General features: G+C 59.8%; 1 protein-coding gene across 1 annotated transcript in view; it reads right to left on the bottom strand.

Annotated features, from left to right (window-relative positions):
- Positions 1 to 6,595: 6,595 nt before the first annotated feature.
- LOC144612161 (B-cell receptor CD22-like) overlaps positions 6,596 to 24,799 on the bottom strand; it is a 29,746-nt gene continuing 11,542 nt past the window's right edge. The window contains exons 4-7 of the mRNA XM_078431721.1: positions 23,662 to 23,949; positions 12,960 to 13,047; positions 8,303 to 8,396; positions 6,596 to 6,819 (exon numbers count right to left, since the gene is read on the bottom strand). Of these exons, the coding sequence (XP_078287847.1) occupies positions 6,604 to 6,819; positions 8,303 to 8,396; positions 12,960 to 13,047; positions 23,662 to 23,949 (686 nt within the window). The 3' untranslated portion in view covers positions 6,596 to 6,603. The remainder of the gene's footprint in view (positions 6,820 to 8,302; positions 8,397 to 12,959; positions 13,048 to 23,661; positions 23,950 to 24,799) is intronic.

Genomic DNA, 24,799 nt, shown 5'->3' with positions numbered 1-24,799 from the left:
CTCGAATCCTCTCACTATGAAGGCCAACATGCCATTGGCTTTCTTCACTGCCTGCTGTACCTGCATGCTTACTTTCAGTGACTGATGCACTAGGACACCCAAGGTCTCGTTGCACCTTACTTCCTGTTTTTGCCATCAAAATTGTTAACCTCACACTTATCCACATTAAACTGCATCTGCCATGCATCCGCCCACTCACACAACCTGTCCAAGTCAACCTGCAACCTCATAGCATCCTCCTCACAGCTCACACTACCACCCAGCTTTGTGTCATCCACAAACTTAGAGATGTTACATTTAATTCCCTCGTTTAAATCCTCAATATAGAGTCATAGTGACACAGTGCGGAAACAGGCCCAACTTACCACACCGGCCAACATGCCCCATCTACACTTGTCTCACCTGCCCACACCGGGTTCCATCTGACCGCGGGCGCCGTCTGTACGGAGTTTGCACGTTCTCCCGTGACCTGCTGGGTTTTCTCCGAGATCCTCGTTTCCTCCCACACTCCAAAGGCGTAATTGGCTTGGTAAATGTTAAAAAAATTGTCCTTAGTGTGTGTGTGTGTGTGTGTGTGTGTGGGATAGTGTTAGTGAGTGGGGATCGCTGGTCGGCGCGGACTCGATGGGCCGAAGGGCCTTTTCCGCGCTGTGTCTCTAAATGAAACTAAAGTAAGCTAAATGGCCACACACACACTGATACACCACAATCCTCTGTGGTGAATCTGTGGTGAATTCTTTGCCACATAGGGCTGTTGAGGCCGCAAGTCAGTGGATGTTTGTAAGTCACAGAGACGGACAGATTCTCGATCAGTGCGGGTGTCAGAGGTTATGGGGAGAAGGCAGGAGAATGGGGTTGGGAGGGAGAGATAGATCAGCCGTGATCGAATGGCAGAGTGGACTCGACGGGCCGAATGGCCTAATTCTGCTCCTATCACTTGTGGACCTCTGTCTAACGTGGCCGTTTCCATTTCGATAGAACAGAGGCCAGGAACCTCTTCGAGACCTTTGTCACTGTCGTGTTTTAGAAAGACTTTCTTTGATTCCTCGTGCTTTTGCGAACAAGATTGTTGTATATTTGCCTTTCTGTAAGAGTTACAATTTATAAAACTGTGTCGACTGTGAAACTATTGATTGTGAAGTGAATTTTCCTTTGCACATCCCATCACGCACGCACGCACAGCCAAAAACACGCACGCGCAAACACGCAACAAGTTAGGAAAAGGGGACATACAAAGAGATCTGGGTGTCCTAGTGCATCAGTCACTGAAAGAAGCATGCAGGTACAGCAGGCAGTGAAGAAAGCCAATGGCATGTTGGCCTTCATAACAAGAGGAGTTGAGTATAGGAGCAAAGAGGTCCTTCTGCAGTTGTATAGGGCCCTAGTGAGACCGCACCTGGAGTACTGTGCACAGTTTTGGTCTCCAAATTTGAGGAGGATATTATTGCTATTGAGGGCGTGCAGCGTAGGCGGGACTGTCGTATGTTGAAAGACTGGAGCGACTAGGCTTGTATACACTGGAATTTAGAAGGATGAGAGGGGATCTCATCGAAACATATAAGATTATTAAGGGGTTGGACACGTTAGAGGCAGGAAACATGTTCCCAATGTTGGGGGAGTCCAGAACCAGGGGCCGCAGTTTAGACTCAGGCATAGGCCACAGTTTAAGACTCAGGCATAGGCCATTTAGAACGAGATGAGGAAAAACTTTTTCAATCAGAGAGTTGTAAATCTGTGGAATTTCTCTGCCTCAGAAGGCAGTGGAGGCCAATTCTCTGAATGCATTCAAGAGAGAGCTCGATAGAGCTCTTAAGGATAGCGGAGTCAGGGGTATGGGGAGAAGGCAGGAACGGGGTACTGATTGAGAATGATCAGCCATGCCTCACATTGAATGGTGGCGCTGGCTCGAAGGGCCGAATGGCCTATTCCTGCACCTAATGTCTTGTCTATTGTCTATTACCCCACAAGTTCCCATTAAATCTTCCCTCTACACCTTGAACCCATGTCCTCTGGTCCTCGATTCCCCTACTCTGGGCAAGAGACTCTGTGCGTCTACCCGATCTATTCCCCTCGTGATTTTGTACACCTCTATAAGATCGCCCCTCATCCTCCTGCGCTCCAAGGAACAGAGTCCCAGCCTGGCCCCAACCTCTCCTGTAGCTCAGGCCCCTCGAGTCCTGGCAACATCCTCGTGAATCTTCTCTGCGCCCTTTCCAGCTCCGACGACATCTTTCCCGTAACGCGGTGCCCAGAACTGAACGCCATACTCCAAATGCGGCCTCACCAACGTCTTGTACAACTGCAACGTGACTCCCAACTTCTATACTCAATATTTATTACTCCAGAACTTTGTGCCTTCTCTGATATACCATCTGGAGATACAGTCATAGAAACGTAGAAAATAGGTGCAGGAGGAGGCCGTTCGGTCCTTCAATCCAGCACCAGGGACTAACCTGGTGAACCTACGCTGCACTCCCTCAATAGCAAGGACGTCCTTCCTCAAATAGGAGACCAAAACTGCACACAGTACTCAGGTGCGGTCTCACTAGGGCCCTGTACTACTGCAGTAGGACCTCCTTGCTCCTGTACTCGAATCCTCTCACTATGAAGGCCAACATGCCATTGGCTTTCTTCACTGCCTGCTGTACCTGCACGCTTACTTTCAGTGACTGATGCACTAGGACACCCAGGTCTCGTTGCACCTCCCTTTCTTGCGAATCTGACACCATTGAGATAATAATCAGCCTTCCTGTTTTCGCCATCAAAGTTGTTAACCTCACACTTATCCACATTAAACTGCATCTGCCATGCATCCGCCCACTCACACAACCTGTCCAAGTCACCCTGCAACCTCATAGCATCCTCCTCACAGCTCACACTGCCACCCAGCTTTGTGTCATCCGCAAACTTAGAGATGTTACATTAATTCCCTCGTTTAAATCCTCAATATAGAGTCATAGTGACACAGTGCGGAAACAGGCCCAACTTACCCACACGGCCAACATGCCCCATCTACACTAGTCTCACCTGCCCACACCGGCCAACATGCCCCATCTACACTAGTCCCACCTGCCCACACCGACCAACATGCCCCATCTACACTAGTCTCACCTGCCCACACCGGCCAACATGCCCATCTACACTAGTCCCACCTGCCCACACCGGCACATGCCCCATCTACACTAGTCCCACCTGCCCACACCGGCCAACATGCCCATCTACACTAGTCTCACCTGCCCACACCGGCCAACATGCCCATCTACACTAGTCCCACCTGCCACACCGGCCAACATGCCCCATCTGACACTAGTCCCACCTGCCCACACCGCCCAACATGCCCATCTACACTAGTCCCACCTGCCCACACCGGCCACATGCCCCATCTACACTAGTCCCACCTGCCCACAACCGACCAACATGCCCCATCTACACTAGTCTCACCTGCCCACACCGGCCAACATGCCCATCTACACTAGTCCCACCTGCCCACACCGGCCAACATGCCCCATCTACACTAGTCCCACCTGCCCACACCGGCCCAACATGCCCCATCTACACTAGTCCCACCTGCCCACACCGGCCAACATGCCCATCTACACTAGTCCCACCTGCCCACACCGGCCAACATGCCCCATCTACACCAGTCCCACCTGCCCACACCGGGCCAACATGCCCATCTACACTAGTCCCACCCGCCCACACCGGCCAACATGCCCATCTACACTAGTCCCACCTGCCCACACCGGCCAACATGCCCCATCTACACTAGTCCCACCTGCCCACACCGGCCAACATGCCCCATCTCCACTAGTCCCACCTGCCCACACCGGCAACATGGCCCCATCTACACTAGCCCCACCTCCCCACACCGACCAACATGCCCCATCTACACTAGTCCCACCTGCCCACACCGGCCAACATGCCCCATCTACACTAGTCCCACCCGCCCACACCGGCAACATGCCCCATCTACACTAGTCCCACCTTACCCACGCCGGCCAACATGCCCCAATCTACACTAGTCCACCTGCCCACGACCGGCCAACATGCCCCATCTACACTAGTCCCACCTGCCCACACCGGCCAACATGCCCCATCTACACCTGCCCACACCACGGCCAACATGCCCCATATGCACTAGTCCCACCTGCCCACACCGGCCAACATGCCCCATCTTCACTAGTCCCACCTGCCCACACCGGCAACATGCCCCATCTACACTAGTCCCACCGGCCTCACACCGGCCAACATGCCCCATCTACACTAGTCCCACCTGCCCACACCGGCCAACATGCCCCATCTACACTAGTCCACCTGCCACACCGACCACATGCCCCATCTACACTAGTCCCACCTGCCCACAACCGGCCAACATGCCCCATCTACACTAGTCCCACCTGCCCACACCGGCCAACATGCCCCATCTACACTAGGTCCCACCTTCCCACACCGGCCAACATGCCCATCTACACAAGTCCCACCTGCCCACCACCGGCCAACATGCCCCATCTACACCAGTCCCACCTGCCCACACCGGCCAACATGCCCCATCTACACAGTCCCACCTGCCCCACACCGGCCAACATGCCCCATCTCACAGTCCCACCTGCCCACACAAGCCAACATGCCCATCTACACAAGTCCACTGCCACACCGGCCAACATGCCCCATTTACACTAGTCCCCACTGCCCCACACCGACCAACATGCCCCATCTACACTAGTCCCACCTGCCCACACCGGCCAACATGCCCCATCTACACTAGTCCACCTGCCCACACCGGCCAACATGCCCCATCTACACTAGTCCCACCTGCCCACACCGACCAATATGCCCCATCTACACTAGTCCCACCTGCCCGCGTTTGGCCCATATCCCTCCAACCCGTCCTATCCATGTACCTTAAAACGTTGGGATAGTCCCAGCCTCAACTACCTCCTCCGGCTGGCTCGTTCCATACACCCACCACCCTCTGTGTGGAAAAGTTACCCCTCAGATTCCTATTAAATCTTCTCCCGCTTCACCTTGAACCCATGTCCTCTGGTCCTCGATTCCCTACTCTGGCAAGAGACTCTGTGCGTCTACCCGATCTATTCCCCTCGTGATTTTGTACCTCTATAAGATCGCCCCCTCATCCTCCTGCGCTCCAAGGAACAGAGTCCAGCCTGGCCCAACAAGGAGATTTTATTTAATTGATTACAGTTACAAAGTATTGGAGATATCAATACAGCCAAACAGCAGTTTATAAAATCTAGCGATCATCATCATCATCATATCATATATATACAGCCGGAAACAGGCCTTTTCGGCCCTCCAAGTCCATGCCGCCCAGCGATCCCGCACATTACACTATCCTACACCCACTAGGGACAATATTTACATTTACCCAGCCAATTAACCTACAAACCTGTACGTCTTCCTCTTTATCAAAATATAACAACATCTTCTGTAAACACGACACGTATAACTTCCTCAGCCTCTCTCCCCCTTCCCTCTCTCTCCCCCCTCCCCTTCACCATCTCTCTCTCTCTCTCCCTCTCTCCCTTCCTCGCTCCCTCTCTCTCCCACCCCTCTTTCTCTCTCCCTCCCCCTCCTCTCCCTCAACCTCTCTCTCCCCCTCCCCCTCCTCTCCCCCTCTCCCCTCCCCTCTCTCATCCTCCTCTCCTCAACCTCTTCCACTCTCTCTCTCTCTCCCTCTCCCTCTCCCTCCCTCTCTCCCTTCCCCTCTTCTCTCCCTCTTCCTCTCCCCTCTCTCCCCCTCTCTCCCCCTCACAACCTCTCTCTCCCTCCCCTCTCTCCCTCCCTCCTCTCACTCCTCTCTCCCTCTCCCTCCCCTCTCTCTCCCTCTCCTCCCTCCCCTCCCTCCTCTCTCCCTCTCTCCCTCTCTCCCTCTCCCTCCCCTCCCTCTCTCCTCCCCTCTCTCTCTCCCCCTCTCCCATCCCCTCTCTCTCCCCTCCCCTCTCTCTCTCCCCCTCCCCCTTCTCCCCTCCCCTCGCTCTCCCCATCCCCTCCTCCCTCTCTCCCTCCCCTCTCTCCCTCCCCTCTCTCTCCCTCCCCTCTCTCTCGCCCCCTCTCCCCACCCCTCTCTCTCTCCCCCTCTCCCTCCTCCCTCTCCCCCTCTCCCCTCCCCTCCCTCTCTCCTTCCCCTCCTCCCTCTCTCCCTCTCCTCTCTCCCTCCCCTCTCTCTCCCCTCCCCCTCTCTCTCTCCCCCTCTCCCATCCCCTCTCTCCATCCTCCTCTCCCTCAACCTCTTCCACTCTCTCTCCCCCTCTCCCTCTCTCTCCCCTCTCTCTCCCCCTCTCCCTCAACCTCTCCCTCCCCCTCTTCCTCTCCCTCTCTCCCCCTCCTCTCTCCCTTCCCCTCTCTCTCTCCCCCTCTCCCCTCCCCTCTCTCTCTCCCCCTCTCCCCTCCCCTCTCTCCATCCTCCTCTCCCTCAACCTCTTCCACTCTCTCTCTCTCCCCTCTCTCTCCCCCTCTCTCCCTCTCTCCCTCCCCCCTCTCTCTGTCCCACAACCTCTCTCTCCCTCTCTCCCTCCCCTCTCTCCCTCCGCTTCGCCCTCTCTCTCTCCCCCTCTCCCTCCCCCCTCTCTCTCCCTCTCTCCCTCAACCTCTCTCTCTCTCCCTCCCGAGTTCCATCTGAAAATCAGCCGCTGGTTTATTAAAGGACAGGATTGAATGTGCAAACTGAACACTCGTTGATCTGCTGCGGACATCTGCACAGAGCACTGGAAGACATAGGCAGGGCGTGCAATGGTGGGGTCTAAAATGCCTGGTCAGCCCGCACTTGGGAGTGTTCGCCAGCGGTTCTGGGCAGCGTATCTGTGGAAGGAGAAGGAGAGAGAGAAGGGGAGAGAGAAGGGGAGAGAGAGGGGGAGAGGGAGGGAAAGTGTGGCGTCACGGGTGGACTGGGAGTGTCGTAGAGCAGAGAGGGGGATCTAGGAGCGCAGGTACACAGTTCCCAGGTAGACAGGGAGTGTCGTAGAGCAGAGAGGGGGATCTAGGAGCGCAGGTACACAGTTCCCAGGTAGACAGGGAGTGTCGTAGAGCAGAGAGGGATCTAGGAGCGCAGGTACACAGTTCCCAGGTAGACAGGGAGTGTCGTAGAGCAGAGAGGGATCTAGGAGCGCAGGTACACAGTTCCCAGGTAGACAGGGAGTGTCGTAGGCAGAGAGGGATCTAGGAGCGCAGCTACACAGTTCCGTGAAAGTGTGTGTCACAGGTAGACAGGGAGCGTCGTAGAGCAGAGAGGGATCTAGGAGCGCAGGTACACAGTTCCCAGGTAGACAGGGAGTGTTGTAGAGCAGAGGGGGGTCTAGGAGCGCAGGTGCTAGCGGGCTGGGTGTGGATGTTGCATGATCGTGGTGTACTCAACACCCTCCCCTTCATCCTCTCCCCCCATCGCCCCCCACAGTCCTGACATGTTCCCTCACTCGCCCCCACCTTACGCCCGGCGAGAGAGTGGGAGGGAGAGAGAGAGAGAGAGAGAGAGAGAGAGAGGAGAGAGAGAGAGGAGAAAGAGGGGAGGGAGAGAAAGAGAGGAGAGGGTGGGAGAGAGGGAAAGAGGGAGAGAGGGGGAGAGGGGGAGATACGGGGAGGTAGAGGAAGAGAGGACAGGGAGGGGAAAGAGGGAGGGAGGGGAAAGAGGGAGAGGGGGGGAGAGAGGAGAGAGGGAGGGGAGAGAGGGGGGGGAGGGAGGGAGAGGGAGAGAGAAAAATATTTTCAGTGAATTCGACCAAGAAAGGGGGTTACAGAGATGGGGAGAGGGGGGTGTAGGGGGGGAGGGGAGGGGAGGGGGTTACAGAGATGAGGAGAAAGGAGGAAGGGGAGGGGAGAAGGGAGGGGTTATAGAGATGGGGAGGGGAAGGGAGGGGTTATAGAGATGGGGGGAGTGGTTATAGAGATGGGGGAGGGGTTATAGAGATGGGGGAGGGGTTATAGAGATGGGGGAAGGGTTATGGAGATGGGGGAGGGGAGGGGTTATAGAGATGGGGGAGGGGTTATAGAGATGGGGGAGGGGTTATGGAGATGGGGAGGGGAGGGGTTATAGAGATGGGGGAGGGGAGGGCTTATAGAGATGGGGGAGGGGTTATAGAGATGGGGGAAGGGTTATGGAGATGGGGGGCGGGGTTATAGATAAGCCCTCTCCTCCTCCCCTCCCCTCCCCTCCCCTCCCCTCCCCTCCCCTCTCCTCCTCTCCTCCCCTCCCCTCTCCTCCCCTCTCCTCTCCTCCCCTCCCCTCTCCTCCTCTCCTCCCCTCCCCTCCCCTCCCTCCCCTCCCCTCCCCTCTCTCCCATGGACATACCTTCCTGGTTTTCTTCACCACACTGCAGACTACATTTGTGGCATCGATGTTGACGTTACTGTGGGAATCTACTTGCTTCCGTCTGCTGTGGACACTGTTTAAGATCAATTTATTGTCACATGTACCAGTGAAGGTGCAGTGAAATGTGAGTGACCACACAGCCACCTATACACTAAAACTCTTGTTTGTTCGTTTGTTTGTTTGTTTCTCGGCCTACAGCCTAAACTGTACACGATAGCGCGACATTTCTCTGCCTACCTTACTCTCCATCGTCCCTTTGGTGCCAATGGAGAAGTTTCATTGAAATCGATGTTATATTTTTAAAAATATTCACATTTTAAAAGTTTAACTCTATCTCCTAGGGAGGGAGGGGGGATGGTGGAGGAGGGGGGAAGGAGGTGGGAGCGGGGATGGAGAGGGGAGAGGGAGGGGTGTGGAGTGATGGAGGGGGAGGTGGGGAGGGAGAGGGGAGGGGGAGGGGAGGGAGGGAGGGATGGGGGAGGAGGAGGAGGGGGGTGGGGAGGATGGGAGGTGATGGTGGAGGAGGGGGGAAGGAGGGGGGAGCGGGGATGGGAGGGGAGTGTCCGGGCCTACAGTGTCCGGGCCTACACTGTCCGGGCCTACTGCATCCGGGCTTACAGCGTCCGGGCCTACGGCGTCCGGGCCTACAGCGTCTGGGCCTACAGCGTCCAGGCCTACAGTTTCCGGGCCTACAGTGTCCGGGCCTACAGCGTCTGGTCCTAGAGTGTCCGGGCCTACACTGTCCAGGCCTACAGCGTCCGTGCCTACAGCGTCCGGGCCTGCACTGTCCAGGCCTACAGCGTCCGGACCTACAGCGTCCGGGCCTACAGCGTCCGGGCCTACAGTCTCTGGGCCTACAGCATCCGGGCCTACAGTGTCCGGGCGTCTGGGCCTACAGTGCCCGGGCCTACAGTGACCCCCGGACCTACACTGTCCGGGCCTACACTGTCCGGGCCTACAGTGTCTGGGCCTACAGCGTCCGGGTATAAAGTGTCCGGGCCTACTGCATCCGGGCCTACAGCGCCGGGCCTACAGTGTCTGGCACTACACTGTCTGGGCCTACAGAGTCCGGGCCTACACTGTCCGGGCCCACACTGTCCGGGCCCACAGTGTCCGGGCCTACACTGTCCGGGCCCACACTGTCCGGGCCCACAGTGTCCGGGCCTACAGTGTCCGGGCCTACAGTGTCCGGGCCTACAGTGTCCGGGCCTACAGTGTCCGGCCTAGAGCGTCCGGTCCTAGAGCGTCCGGCCCTACACAGTCCAGGCCTACAGCGTCCGGGCCTACAGCGTCCGGGCCTACAGCATCCGGGCCTACTGCGTCCGGTACTACACTGTCCGGGCCTACTGCGTCCGGTACTACACTGTCCGGGCCTACTGCATCCGGGCCTACGGCGTCCGGGCCTAAGGCGTCCGGGCCTACGGCGTCTGGGCCTACAGCGTCCGGGCCTAGAGTGTCCGGGCCTACACTGTCCAGGCCTACAGCGTCCGGGCCTGCACTGTCCAGGCCTACAGCGTCCGGGCCTACAGCGTCCGGGCCTACAGCGTCCGGGACTAAACTGTCCGGGCCTACTGCATCCGGGCCTACAGCGCCGGGCCTACAGTGTCCGTGTTTACAGTGTCCGGGCCTACAGTGTCCGGGCCTACAGTGTCCGGGCCTACAGTGGCCACCGGGCCTACAGCGTCCGGGACTACACAGTACGGGCCTACAGCGTCTGGGCCTACAGCATCCGGGCCTACAGTGTCTGGCACTACACTGTCCGGGCCCACAGTGTCCGGGCCTACACTGTCCGGGCCTACACTGTCCGGGCCCACAGTGTCCGGGCCTACAGTGTCCGGGCCTACAGTGTCCGGGCCCACAGTGTCCGGGCCTACACTGTCCGGGCCTACACTGTCCGGGCCAACAGTGTCCGGGCCTACAGTGTCCGGGCCTACAGTGTCCGGGCCTACACTGTCCGGGCCTACTGCATCCGGGCTTACAGCGTCCGGGCCTACGGCGTCCGGGTCTACAGCGTCTGGGCCTACAACGTCCGGGCCTACAGTTTCCGGGCCTACAGTGTCCGGGCCTACAGCGTCTGGTCCTAGAGTGTCCGGGCCTACACTGTCCAGGCCTACAGCGTCCGTGCCTACAGTGTCCGGGTCTGCACTGTCCAGGCCTACAGCTTCCGGGCCTACAGCGTCCGGGCCTACAGCGTCCGGGCCGACAGCGTCCGGGCCGACAGCGTCCGGGCCTACAGCGTCCGATACTACACTGTCCGGTCCTACTGCATCCGGGCCTACAGCGCCGGGCCTACAGCGCCGGGCCTAAAGTGTCCGGGTTTACAGTGTCCGGGCTTACAGTGTCCGGGCTTACAGTGTCCGGGCCTACAGCGGCCACCGGGCCTTAAGTGTCCGGCCTAGAGCGTCCGGTCCTAGAGCGTCCGGGCCTACACTGTCCGGGCCTACACTGTCCAGGCCTACAGCGTCCGGGCCTACAGCCTCCGGGCCTACAGCCTCCGGGCCTACGGCCTCCGGGCCTGCACTGTGCAGGCCTACAGCGTCCGGGCCTACAGCATCCGGGCCTACTGCGTCCGGTACTACACTGTCCGGGCCTACTGCGTCCGGTACTACACTGTCCGGGCCTACTGCGTCCGGTACTACACTGTCCGGGCCTACTGCATCCGGGCCTACAGTGTCCGGGCCTACAACATCCGGGCCTCCAGTGTCCGGGTGTCCGGGCATCCGGGCCTACAGTGTCCGGGCCTACAGTGACCCCCGGGCCTACACTGTCCGGGCCTACAGCGTCCGGGCCTACAGCATCTGGGTCTACAGCGTCCGTGCCTACAGTGTCCGGGCCTACACTGTCCAGGCCTACAGTGTCCGGGCCTACTGTGTCCAGGTCTACAGTGTCCGGGCCTGCAGTGTCCGGGCCTACAGTGGCCACCGGGCCTACAGCGTCCGGGACTACACAGTACGGGCCTACAGCGTCTGGGCCTACACTGTCCGGGCCTACACTGTCCGGGCCTACAGCATCCGGGCCTACAGTGTCCGGGCCTACAGTGTCTGGCACTACACTGTGGGCCTCCAGCGTCCGGGCCTAGAGTGTCTGGGCGTGCAGCATCCGGGCCTACAGTGTCCGGGCCTACAGTGTCCGGGCCTACAGTGTCCGGGCCTACACTGTCCGGGCCTACTGCATCCAGACCTACACTGTCCGGGCCTACAGCGTTCGGGCCTACAGTGTCCGGGCCTACAGCGTTCGGGCCTACAGTGTCCGGGCCTACAGCGTTCGGGACTACACTGTCTGGGCCTACAGCGTCCGGGCCTAGAGTAGGCCCGGATGCTGTAGGCCCAGACAGTGTAGGCCTACAGCGCCCCCGGGCCTACAGTGTCTGGGCCTTCAGCGGTCCCCGGGCCTACACTGTCCGGGCCTACACTGTCCGGGCCCACAGTGTCCGGGCCCACAGTGTCCGGGCCTACAGTGTCCAGGCCTACAGTGTCCAGGCCTACGGTGTCCGGGCCCACAGTGTCCGGGCCTACACTGTCCGGGCGGCCTACACTGTCCGGGCCCACAGTGTCCGGGCCTACAGTGTCCAGGCCTACGGTGTCCGGGCCCACAGTGTCCGGGCCTACACTGTCCGGGCCTACACTGTCCGGGCCCACAGTGTCCGGGCCTACACTGTCCGGGCCCACAGTGTCCGGGCCCACAGTGTCCGGGCCTACACTGTCCGGGCCTACACTGTCCGGGCCTACTGCATCCGGGCTTACAGCGTCCGGGCCTACGGCGTCCGGGCCTACAGCGTCTGGGCCTACAGCATCCGGGCCTAGAGTGTCCGGGCCTACACTGTCCAGGCCTACAGCGTCCGTGCCTACAGCTTCCGGGCCTGCACTGTCCAGGCCTACAGCGTCCGGGCCTACAGCGTCCGGGCCTACAGCGTCCGGGCCTACAGCGTCCGGTACTACACTGTCCGGGCCTACTGCATCCGGGCCTACAGCGCCGGGCCTACAGTGTCCGGGTTTACAGTGTCCGGGCTTACAGTGTCCGGGCTTACAGTGTCCGGGCCTACAGCGGCCACCGGGCCTACAGTGTCCGGGCCTAGAGCGTCCGGTCCTAGAGTGTCCGGGCCTACACTGTCCAGGCCTACAGCGTCCGGGCCTACAGCTTCCGGGCCTGCACTGTCCAGGCCTACAGCGTCCTGGCCTACAGCGTCCGGGCCTACAGCATCCGGGCCTACAGCGTCCGGGCCTACTGCGTCCGGTACTACACTGTCCGGGCCCACTGCATCCGGGCCTACAGTGTCCGGGCCTACAGTGTCCGGGCCTACAACGTCGGGGCCTACAGTCTCTGGGCCTACAGCATCCGGGCCTACAGTGTCCGGGCATCCGGGCCTACAGTGTCCGGGCATCCGGGCCTACAGTGTCCGGGCATCCGGGCCTACAGTGTCCGGGCCTACAGTGACCCCTGGGCCTACACTGTCCGGGCCTACAGCGTCCGGGCCTACAGCATCTGGGTCTACAGCGTCCGTATCTACAGTGTCCGGGCCGACACTGTCCAGGCCTACAGTGTCCGGGCCTAATAAGGGACAAGGGCGGAGACGGAGACAGAGACAGAGACAGAGACAGGGAAGTGGGCAACGTTGAGCTTGGGGTTTTGTACTTACTGTCTGATGTAAAAGACCACAGGAATGCTCAGGATGAGGAAGTTGAGGGTGGGAGTAACACTTGCGATTATTTTCCTTTGTGTGCTCCCTGAAAGCAAATAAACATTGTCAATAGTGGACATCCCTGGAGGTGTGGGGCCAGGGTTAGGCATTAATGTCGGGGTTCGGAGTTGACGGTGGGTGTCGGGGGTCAAGGGTTAGGGATCGGGGGTCATGGTTTGGCGTTGGGGGTCGCCCACTGTCCCGTATTAGCCGGGACATTCTTTATTTTGGGCTGAATTAGGCCCGAGGGGCGCTGTAGGCCCGGACACTGTAGGCCCGGACACTGTAGGCCCAGACACTGTAGGCCCGGACACTGTAGGCCCGGACACTGTAGGCCCAGACACTGTAGGCCAGGACACTGTAGGCCCAGACACTGTAGGCGCGGTGAGTGTAGGCCTGGACACTGTAGGCCCGGACACTGTAGGCCCGGACACTGTAGGCCCGGACGCTGTAGGCCCGGACACTGTAGGCCCGGACGCTGTAGGCCCGGACACTGTAGGCCCGGACAGTGTAGGTCTGGACAGTGTAGGCCTGGAGGCCAGGGCGCCGCCTAACGGAGGTTGCGTAGCAACCCTCCTCCCGGCCCAGGCGGCCGCCATGTAGATAAATGTGAGGTTATCCACTTTGGCGGCAAAAACAAGGAGGCAGATTATTATCTCAATTGTGTCAGATTAGGTAAGGGGGAATTGAAACGAGACCTGGGTGTCCTAGTGCATCAGTCACTGAAAGGAAGCATGCAGGTACAGCAGGCAGTGAAGAAAGCCAATGGAATGTTGGCCTTCATTGCGAGAGGATTTGAGTATAGGAGCAAAGAGGTCCTTCTGCAGTTGCACAGGGCCCTGGTGAGACCGCACCTGCAGTACTGTGCGCAGTTTTGGTCTCCAAATTTGTGGAAGGACGTCCTTGCTATTGAGGCAGTGCAGCGTAGGTTCACCAGGTTAATCCCCTGGATGGCGGGTCTGTCGTACGAGGAAAGATTGGAAAGACTGGGGCTTGTATTCACTGGAGTTTAGAAGGATGAGAGGGGGATCTTATAGAGAGACGTGTAAAATTATAAAAGGACTGGACAAGCTAGATGCAGGAAACATGTTCCCAATGTTGGGGGAGTCCAGAACCAGGGGCCACACACACACAGTCTAAGAATAAAGGGGAGGCCGTTTAAAACTGAGGTGAGAAGAAACTTTTCCAGTTGTGAATGTGTGGGATTCTCTGCCACAGACGGCAGTGGAGGCCAATTCACTGGATGGATTTAAGAGAGAGTTAGATAGAGCTCTAGGGGCTAGTGGAATCAAGGGATATGGGGAGAAGGCAGGCACGGGTTACTGATTGTGGACGGTCAGCCGTGATCACAATGAATGGCGGTGCGTACAGGCTCGAAGGGCCGAATGGCACCTCCTGCACCCGTTGTCTACGTTTCTGTGGTAGAACAATGGAATGTGTTAAAAATGGTTTGCATTAAGATGGAAAAGCTTGTAACTTTGGTCTGGCAACAGTTTGCATTCCTAGTTTACTTAAAGACATAGAATATGTGTGAGACTTTTCACGTAAGTCAATTAAAAAACCATTCATTCAAGGAGAGGTAAGCCTGGATTAGAGGGCATTAGTAAAAGTGCAGAAATGCGAGAGGATTAGAAGCTGTTAGTTACGGGCGGTCACGCTGGCACAGCGGTATAGTCTCCGCCTTACAGCGAATGCAGCGCCGGAGACCCGGGTTCCATCCCGACCGCGGGCGCTGTCTGTACGGAGTTTGTGCGCACGTTCTCTCCCCGTGACCTGCGTGGGTTTTCTCCGGGCGCTCCGGTTTCCTCCCTCACTCCAAAGACGTGCGTGCGGGTTTGTAGGTTAATTGGCTTCGGTGTAAAGATTGTAAATTGTCCCCCAGTGTGTGTGTGTGCGTGCGTGCGTGCGTGTGTGTGTGTGTGTGGGATAGTGTTAGTGTGCGGGGATCGCTGGGCGACGCTGACTCGGTGGGCCGAAGGGCCTGTTTGCGCGCTGTATCTCTAAACTAAACTAAACTAAGATGTGAGTGGATTAGTGGGAATTAGCCACAAGGTAGGGATTTGTGTGGATTAGGACCGATTAGTTACAAGGAAAGATTTGCAGGAATTAGAAGATATTAGTTACAGGAAGAGGTTTGAGTTTATTTTCATTTCACGTGTAACGAGGTACAGTTAATTTAGTTTAGTTTAGTTTAAAGATACAGCGTGGAAACAGGCCCTTCGGCCCATCGAGTCCGTGCCGACCAGCGATCCCCACACACTAACACTATCCCATACATACACACACACACACACACACACGCACACACACACACACACACGCACACACACACACACACAGACACACACACACACACGCACGCACACACACACACACACACACACACACAGACACACACACATACACACGCACACACACACACACACACACACACATACACATGCACACACACACACACGCACACACACACACACGCATGCACACGCACACACACACACACACATACACACGCACACACGCACACACGCACACACACACACAAACACACGCACACACACGCACACACACACACACAGTAGGGACAATATTTACATTTACCGAAGCCAATTCACCTACAAACCCGCACGCACGTCTTTGGAGTGTGGGAGGAAACCGGAGCGCCCGGAGAAAACCCACGCAGGTCACGGGGAGAGAGAACGTACGCACAAACTCCGTATAGACGGCGCCCGCGGTCGGGATGGAACCTCGGTCTCTGGCTCCGTGAGGCAGCAGCTCGACCCGCTGCGCCACCAGTCTGCCGAAACACTATTCGCTACAGAGAGAGGTTTGTCTGGATTATCAGCGACAAGGAGAGATTTTTAAAGGGGAGATTGACAGATTCTCGATCCAGGCCTACACTGTCCGTGCCTACAGCGTCCGTGCCTAAAGCGTCCGGGCCTACAATGTCCGGGCCTACAGCGCCCTCCTGGCCCACAGTGTCTGGGCCCACAGTGTCCGGGCCTAAACTGTCCTGGGGCCTACAGTGTCCGGGCCTACAGTGTCCGGGCCTACACTGTCCGGGCCTACACGTCCGGGCCTAAAGCATCCAGGCCAACAGCGCCCTCCTGGCCCACAGTCTGGGCCTAAAGCGTCCGAGCTTACAGCGTCCGGGCCTACAGCATCCGGGCCTACAGTGCCCCCCGGCCCACACTGTCCGGGCCTACACTGTCCGGGCCTAAACTGTCCGGGCCTACAGTGTCCGGTTCCTACAGTGTCCGGGTCTCCGGGCCTACACTGTCCGAGCCTACAGTCCGGGCTTAAACTGTACTGGGGCCTACAGCATCCGGGACTACAGCATCCGGGACTACAGCATCCGGGCCAACAGCATCCGGGACAACAGTGCACCCCGACATCGGGCCTACAGCACCCCCCCCCCTGGCCCACAGTGTCTGGGCCTACAGTGCCCCACTGGCCTGGGCCTACAGCGTCCGGACTTACAGCGTCCGGGACTGCAGCATCCGGGCCAACAGCATCCGGGCCTACAGCGCTCCCCGACAGCATCCGGGCCTAAACTGTCCGGCCCCCTGGCCCACAGTCTGGGCCTACAGCATCCTGGCCTACAGCGTCCGGGCCTACAGTGCACCCCGGCCCACAGTGTCTGGGCCTACAGTGTCCGGGCCTACAGTGTGCAGGCCTACAGCATCCGGGCCTACACTGTCCGGACCTACACTGTACAGGTCTACACTGCCCAGGCCTACACTGCCCGGGCCTACTGTATCCGGGCCTACAATGTCCGGGCCTAAACTATCCGGGCCTAAACTGTCCGGGCCTAGAGTGTCTGGGTCCACAGCGCCCCCCTGGCCCACAGTGTCTGGGCCTACAGTGTCCGAGCCTACAGCGCCCCGCTGGCCCACAGTCTGGGCCTACAGCGTCCGGGCCTACAGCATCCGGGCCTACAGCATCCAGGCCTACACTGTCCGGGCCTACACTTTCCGGGCCTAAACTGTCCGGCCTACACTGTCCGGGCCTACACTGTCTGGGCCTATACTGTCCGGGCCTACAGTGTCCCAGGCCTACAGCATCCGGGCCTAGAGTGTTTGGGCCTACAGCGCCCCCCCCGGCCCACAGTGTCTGGGCCTACAGCGCCTCACTGGCCCACAGTCTGGGCCTACAGCGTCCGGACCTACAGCGTCCGGACCTACAGCATCCGGGCCTACAGCATCCGGGCCTACAGCGTCCGGGCCTACAGTGTCCGGACCTCCGGGCCTACACTGTCTGGGCCTACGGTGTCCGGGCCTAAAGCGTCCGAGCCTACAGTGTCCGGTCTTAAAGCGTCCCGGCCTACAGCGTCCGGTCCTAAAGCATCTGTGCCTACAGCATCTGGGCCTACAGTGCCCCCCAGCCCACACTGTCCGGGCCTACAGTTTCCGGGCCTACACTGTCCGGGCCTACAGTGTCCGGGCCTCCGAGCCTACACTGTCCGTGCCTACAGTGTGCAGGCCTACACTGTCCGTGCCTAAAGCGTCCGGGCCTACAGTGTCCGGGCCTACTGCGCCCTCCTGGCCCACAGTGTCTGGGCCTACAGTGTCCGGGCCTAAACTGTCCAGGCCTACAGTGTCTGGGCCTACACTGTCCGGGCCTACACTGTCCGGCCCTAAAGTGTCCGGGACTCCGATCCTACAGTGTCCAGGCCTACACTGTCCGGGCCGACACTGTCCGGGCCGACACTGTCCGGGCCTACACTGTCCGGGCCTACACTGTCCGGGCCTACAGTGTACCAGACCTACAGCATCCTGGCCTAGAGTGTCTGGCCCACAGTGTCTGGTCCTACAGCGCCCCACTGGCCCACAGTCTGGGCCTACAGCATCCGTCCGGACCTACAGCATCATTGCCTAAAGCGTCCAGGCCTACAGTGTCCGGCCCTCCGGGCCTACACTGTCTGGGCCTACAGTGTCCGGTTCCTACAGTGTTCGGGCCTCCTGCCTACACTGTCCGGGCTTAAACAGTCCAGGCCTACAGCGTCCGGGCCCACAGTCCTGGCCCACAGTGTCTGGGCCTAGAGTGTCCGGCTTACAGCGCCCCCCTGGCCCACAGTCTGGGCCTACAGCATCCGAGCTTACAGCGTCCTGGCCTACAGCATCCGGGCCTACAGTGCCCCCCGGCCCACACTGTCCGGGCCTACAGCGTCCGGGCATATAGCATCCGGGCCTACACTGTCCGAGCCTATACTGTCCTGGCACACAGTGTCCGGACCTACAGTGTCCAGTTCCTACAGTGTCCGGGCCTACGGGCCTACGGGCCTACACTGTCCGAGCCTACAGTCCGGGCTTAAACTGTCCCGGCCTACAGCGTCCGGGCCTACAGCATCCGGGCCAACAGCGCTCCCCGACAGCGTCCGGGCCTAAACTGTCCGGGCCTACACTGTCCGGTCCTACAGCGTCCAGGCCTACAGCGTCCGGGCCCACAGTCCGGGCCTACAGCGCCCCCCTGGCCCAAAGTGTCTGGGCCTAGAGTGTCCGCGCCTACAGCGCCCCTCTGGCCTACAGCGCCCCTCTGGCCCACAGTCTGGGCCTACAGCGTCCGGGCCTACAGCGTCCGGGTCTACAGCGTCCGGGCCTACAGTGCACCCTGGCCCACAGTGTCTGGCCCTACAGTGTCCGGGCCTAAAATGTCCAGGCCTACAGCATCCGGGCCTACACTGTCCGGACCTACACTGTACAGGCCTACAGCGTCTGGGTCTACACTGTACAGGCCTACACTGCCCTGGCCTACAGTATCCGGGCCTACAGTGTCCGGGCCTAAACTGTCCGGGCCTACAGTGTCCGGGCCTACAGCGCCCGGGCCCACAGCGTCCGGGCCCACAGCGTCCGGGCCCACAGCATCCGGGCCCACAGCGTCCGGGCCTACAGCGTCCGTGCCTACAGCGTCCGTGCCTACAGAGTCCGGGCCTACAGCGTCCGGGCCTACAGCGTCCGGGCATACAGCGTCCGGGCCTACACTGTCCGGGCCTACACTATCCAGGCCGAAACTGTCCGGGCCGAAACTGTCCGGGCCGACACTGTCCGGGCCTACACTGTCCGGGCCTACAGCGTCCGGGCCTAGTGTGTCTGGGTCTACAGCGCCCCCCTGGCCCACAGTGTCTGGGCCTACAGTGTCCGGGCCTACAGCGCCCCACTGGCCCACAGTCTGGGCCTACAGCGTCCGGAACTACAGCGTCCGGGCCTACAGCATCCGGGCCTACAGCGTCCGGGCTTACAGTGTCCGGGCCTAATGTGTCCGGGCCTAGTGTGTCTGGGTCTACAGCGCCCCCCACTGGCCCACAGTCTGGGCCTACAGCCTCCGGGCCTACACTGTCCGAACCTACAGTCCGGGCTTAAACTGTCCCGGCCTACAGCGTCCGGGCCTACAGCATCCGGGCCAACAGCATCCGGGCCAACAGCATCCGGGCCTACAGCACTCCCCGACAGCGTCCGGGCCTAAACTGTCCGGGCCTACACTGTCCGAGCCTATATTGTCCTGGCCCACAGTGTCCGGGCCTACAGCGTCCAGGCCTAAACTGTCCGGGCCTACACTGTCCGAGCCTATACTGTCCTGGCCCACAGTGTCCAGGCCTACAGCGTCCAGGCCTACAGCGTCCGGGCCCACAGTCCTGGCCCACAGTGTCTGGGCCTAGAGTGTCTGGGCCTAGAGTGTCTGGGCCTAGAGTGTCCGGGCCTACAGCGCCACCATGGCCCACAGTCTGGGCCTACAGCATCCGAGCTTACAGCGTCCGGGCCTACAGCATCTGGGCCTACAGTGCCCCCCGGCCCACAGTGTCCGGGCCTACAGTGTCCGGGCCTACAGCATCCGGGCCTACAGTGTCCGAGCCTATACTGTCCTGGCCCACAGAGTCCGGGCCTACACTGTCCGAGTCTACATTCCGGGCTTAAACTGTCCCGGCCTACAGTGTCCGGGGCTACAGCATCCGGGCGAACAGCGTTCCCCGACAGCATTCGGGCCTAAACTGTCCAGACCTACACTGTCTGGTCCTACAGCATCCAGGCCTACAGCGTCCGGGCCTACAGCGTCCGGGCCCACAGTCCGGGCCTACAGCACCCCCCTCGCCCACAGTTCTGGGCCTCGAGTGTCCGGGCCTACAGCGCCCCCCTGGCCCACAGTCTGGGCCTACAGCGTCCGGGCCTACAGCATCCGGGCCTACAGCGTCCGGGCCTACAGTGCACTCCGGCCCACAGTGTCTGGGCCTACAGTGTCAGGGCCTACAGCGTCCGGGCCTACAGTGTCCGTGCCTACAACGTCCGCGCCTATAGTGTCCGGGCCTAGAGCGTCCGGGCCTACAGTGTACTGTAGTGTCTGGGCCTACAGTGTACTGTAGTGTCTGGGCCTACAGTGTACTGTAGTGTCTGGGCCTACAGTGTCAGGGCATACAGCGTCCGGGCCTACAGCGTCCGCGCCTACAACGTCCGCGCCTAGAGTGTCCGGGCCTACAGCGTCCGGGCCTATAGTGCCCCCTGGCCCACAGTTTCCCGGCCTACAGTGTCCGGGCCTACAGCGTCTGGGCCTACAGCATCCGGGCCTACAGCGTCCGGGCCTACAGCATCCGGGCCTACACTGTCCGGGCCTATACTGTCTGGGCCTACACATTCAGGGCCCACATCGTCCGGGCCTACAGCCCCCCCCCCCCCGGGCCTACACTGTCCGGGCCTACAGTGTCCGGGCCTACAGTGTCCGGGCCTACAGTGTCCGGGCCTACAGCATCTGGGCCTATACTGTCCGGGCCTATACTGTCCAGGCGTACAGTGTCTGGGCCTGCAGTGTCCCAGCCTACAGCATCCCGGCCTACAGTGTCCCGGCCTACAGCATCCCGGCCTACAGCGCCCCCCTGGGCCACAGTGTCCGGGCCTACAGTGTCCGGACCTACATTGTCTGGGCCTACACTGTCCCGGCCGGAACTGTCCCGGCCGGAACTGTCCAGGCCTACAGCATCTGGGCTTACACCGTCTGGGCCTACAGCACCACCCGGCCAACAGTTTCCAGGCCTAGAGCGTCCGGGCCTACACTGTTCAGGCCAGCACCCGGGCCTTTAGCGCCACCCGGCCCACACTGTCCGGGCCTACAGTGTCTGGGCCTACAGCGCTCGGGCCTAGAGCATCTGGGCCTACAGCGCCCCCCGGGCCTACATCATAGGCCCGGTGGCGCAGCGGTAGAGTTGCTGCTTTACAGCGAATGCAGCGCCGGAGACTCAGGTTCGATCCTGACTACGGGTGCTGCACTGTAAAGAGTTTGTACGTTCTCCCCGTGACCTGCGTGGGTTTTCTCCGAGATCTTCGGTTTCCTCCCACACTCCAAAGACGTACAGGTATGTAGGTTAATTGGCTGGGTAAATGTAAAAATTGTCCCTAGTGGGTGTAGGATAGTGTTAATGTACGGGGATCACTGGGCGGCACGGACTTGGAGGGCCGAAAAGGCCTGTTTCCGGCTGTATATATATGATATGATATGATATGATATGGCCTACACTGTCCGGGCCGGAACTGTCCGTGTCTACAGCATCCGGGCCCACAGTGTCCGAGCCCACAGTGTCCGGGCCTACAGTGTCCGGGCCAACACTGTCCGGGCCTACAGCATCCGGGCCTACAGTGTCCGGGCCTATACTGTCCGGGCCTATACTGTCCGGGCCTATACTGTCCGGGCCTATACTGTCCAGGCGTACAGCGTCTGAGCCTACAGTGTCCCGGCCTACAGCATCCCGGCCTACAGTGTCCCGGCCTACAGCATCCCGGCCTACTGCGCCCCCTTGGGCCACAGTGTCCGGGCCTACAGTGTCCGGACCTACATTGTCTGGGCCTACACTGTCCCGGCCAGAACATGCCTACACTGTCTGGGCCTACAGCGCCCCCCAGGCCTAATACAGCGGCCTAATATGGTCCAACACTGTCCGGGCCTACAGTATCTGGGCCTACAGCATCCGGGCCTAAAGCATCTGGGCCAACAGCATCCGGGCCTACAGTGTCCTCCGGGCCTACATCGTCTGGGCCTACACTGTCCGGGCCGGAACTGTCCGTGCCTACAGCATCCGGGCCCACAGTGTCCGAGCCCACAGTGTCCGAGCCCACAGTATCCGGGCCTACAGTGTCCGGGCCTACAGTGTCCGGTCCAACACTGTCCGGGCCTACAGCGTCCGGGTCTACAGTGTCCGGGCCTACACTGTCCGGGCCTACAGCGCCCCCCAGGCCTAATACAGCGGCCTAATACGGTCCAACACTGTCCGGGCCTACAGTATCCGGGCCTACAGCGTCCGGGCCTAAAGCGTCTGGGCCAACAGCATACGGGCCTACAGTGTCTGGGCTTACACTGTCTGGGCCTACAGTGTCCAGGCCTACAGCATCCGGGCATACAGCGCCACCCGGCCTACAGTGTCCGAGCCTACACCGTCCGGCCCTACAGTGTCCGGACCTACAGCGCCCCCCCCCCCCTGGGCCTCAGTGTCCAGGCCTACAGCGTCCGGGCCTACAGCGTCTGGGCCCACAGTGTCCGAGCCTACAGTGTCTGGGCCTACATCGTCCGAGCCTACACTGTCCGGGCTAGAACTGTCCGGGCCTACAGCGTCCGGGCCTGCAGGGCCACCCGGCCCACAGCATCTGGGCCTACAGCGTCCTGACCAACAGCATCCGGGACAACAGCGTACGGGCCTTCAGCGTACGGGCCTACAGTGTCCGGGCCTCCAGTGTCCGGGCCTCCAGCATCTGGGCCTACACTGCCCGGGCCTACACTGTCCAGGCCTACAGTATCCGGGCCTACAGTGTCCGGGCCTACAGCGTCCGGGCCTACAGCGTCCGGGCCTACAGCGTCCGGGCCTACAGCGTCCGGGCCTACAGTGTCCGGGCCTACAGCGTCCGGGCCTACAGCGTCCGGGCCTACAGCGTCCGGGCCTACAGCGTCCGGGCCTACAGAGTCCGGGCCTACAGCGTCCGGGCCTACAGCGTCCGGGCCTATAGCATCTGGGCATACAGTGTCCCGGCCTACAGCGTCAGGGCGGGACACTGTCCAGGCCTACAGCGTCCCGGCCCACAGTGTCCGGGCCTACAGCATCCGGGCCAACAGCGTCCAGTCCTACAGCATCCAGGGCTACAGCGTCCGGACCTACAGCGTCCCGGCCTACAGCTTCTGGGCCTACACTGTCCGGGCCTACACGGTCCAGGCCTACAGGGTCCGGACCTACATTGTCCGCGCCTACAGTGTCCGGGCCTACAGTGTACGGGACAACAGCGCCCCCCCTGGCCCAGAGTGTCCGGGCCTATAGTGGCCGGGCCTACAGCGTCCGGGCCTACAGCCTCCAGGCCTACAGTGTCCGGGTCTACAGCGCCCCCCTGGACCACAGTGTCTGGGCCTACAGTGTCCGGCCCTGCAGCGTCCGGGCCTACAGTGTCCGGGCCTACACTGACCGGGCCTACAGTGTCCGGGCCTACAATGTCCGGGCCTACAGCGTCCGGGCCTACAGCGTCCGGGCCTTCAGGCCCCCCCCGGTCCAACACTGTCCGGGCCTACAGTGTTCGGGCCTACAGCGCCCCCCAGGCCGAATACGGGACAAGGGCGGTCCATACCAATTTAGCCCAAGATACGGGATGTCCCGGCTAATACGGGACAGTTGGCAACTCTGCAAGGGATGGTGGGGAATACTCACACAACACGTTAACAGTGATGGTCTCTGAGCTCATATTGCCAATCTCGTTCCCGGCTGTACAGCGATACGGGCCCGCTTGTTCTGGGGTGATGCCGTCAAACACCAGACTCTGGGCACGCCATCCGTTAACACGGCCGTTGTGATACCAGAAGTATCTGCTCACGGGAGGATCACTCACACGGCTAGCACACGTCAGGATCAGCCGGTCATACATGTTCACGTTGTGCACAGCACTCCCGACCTGCACATCATTGACACGGGACTCAATGTGGACGCCCTGGGGCTTATCTGAAATGACAAGGGCAGCCAGCGTTAGACACACACACACACATGCTCCCTCCCTCCCTCCCTCCCTCCCTCCCTCTCTCTCTCTCTCTCTCTCTCTCTCTCTCCCTCTCTCTCTCTCTCTCTCCCTCTCCCTCCCCCTCGCCCTAAAACATTCACAACTCTCTGGGTGGAAACTTTTTTTAAAAAAACGTTTTAAACGGCCTCCCCTTTATTCTTAGACTGTGTGTGTGTGGCCCCTGGTTCTGGACTCCCCCAACATTGGGAACATGTTTCCTGCATCTAGCTTGTCCAGTCCTTTTATAATTTTATAAGTCCTTTTATAATTTTATTATCTCTATAAGATCCCCTCTCATCCTTCTAAACTCCAGTGAATACAAGCCCCAGCCTAAACTCCAGTGAATACAAGTCCAATCTTTCCTCGTACGACAGTCCCGCCATCCCGGGGATTAACCTGGTGAACCTACGCTGCACTGCCTCAATAGCAAGGACGTCCTTCCTCAAATTTGGAGACCAAAACTGCACACAGTACTCCAGGTGCGGTCTCACCAGGGCCCTGTACAACTGCAGAAGGACCTCTTTGCTCCTATACTCAACTCCTCTTGTTATGTTACTCCAGCATCTTGTGCCCATCTGTGGTTTAAACCAGCATTGCCCTGTGACGTTGGTGAGGCCGCATTTGGAGCACTGTGTTCAGTTTTGGTCGTCCTGCTGAAAGAAGGATGTCGTGGAGCTGGAAAGGGTGCAGAGAAGATTGACGAGGATGTTGCCAGGACTCAAGGGGCCTGAGCTACAGGGAGAGGTTGGGGCCAGGCTGGGACTCTGTTCCTTGGGGCGCAGGAGGATGAGGGGC

Source organism: Rhinoraja longicauda, chromosome 43 (genome assembly GCF_053455715.1).
Source record: "Rhinoraja longicauda isolate Sanriku21f chromosome 43, sRhiLon1.1, whole genome shotgun sequence".
Taxonomy (NCBI): domain Eukaryota; kingdom Metazoa; phylum Chordata; class Chondrichthyes; order Rajiformes; family Arhynchobatidae; genus Rhinoraja; species Rhinoraja longicauda.
This window is presented reverse-complemented; position numbering and strand designations above follow the sequence as displayed.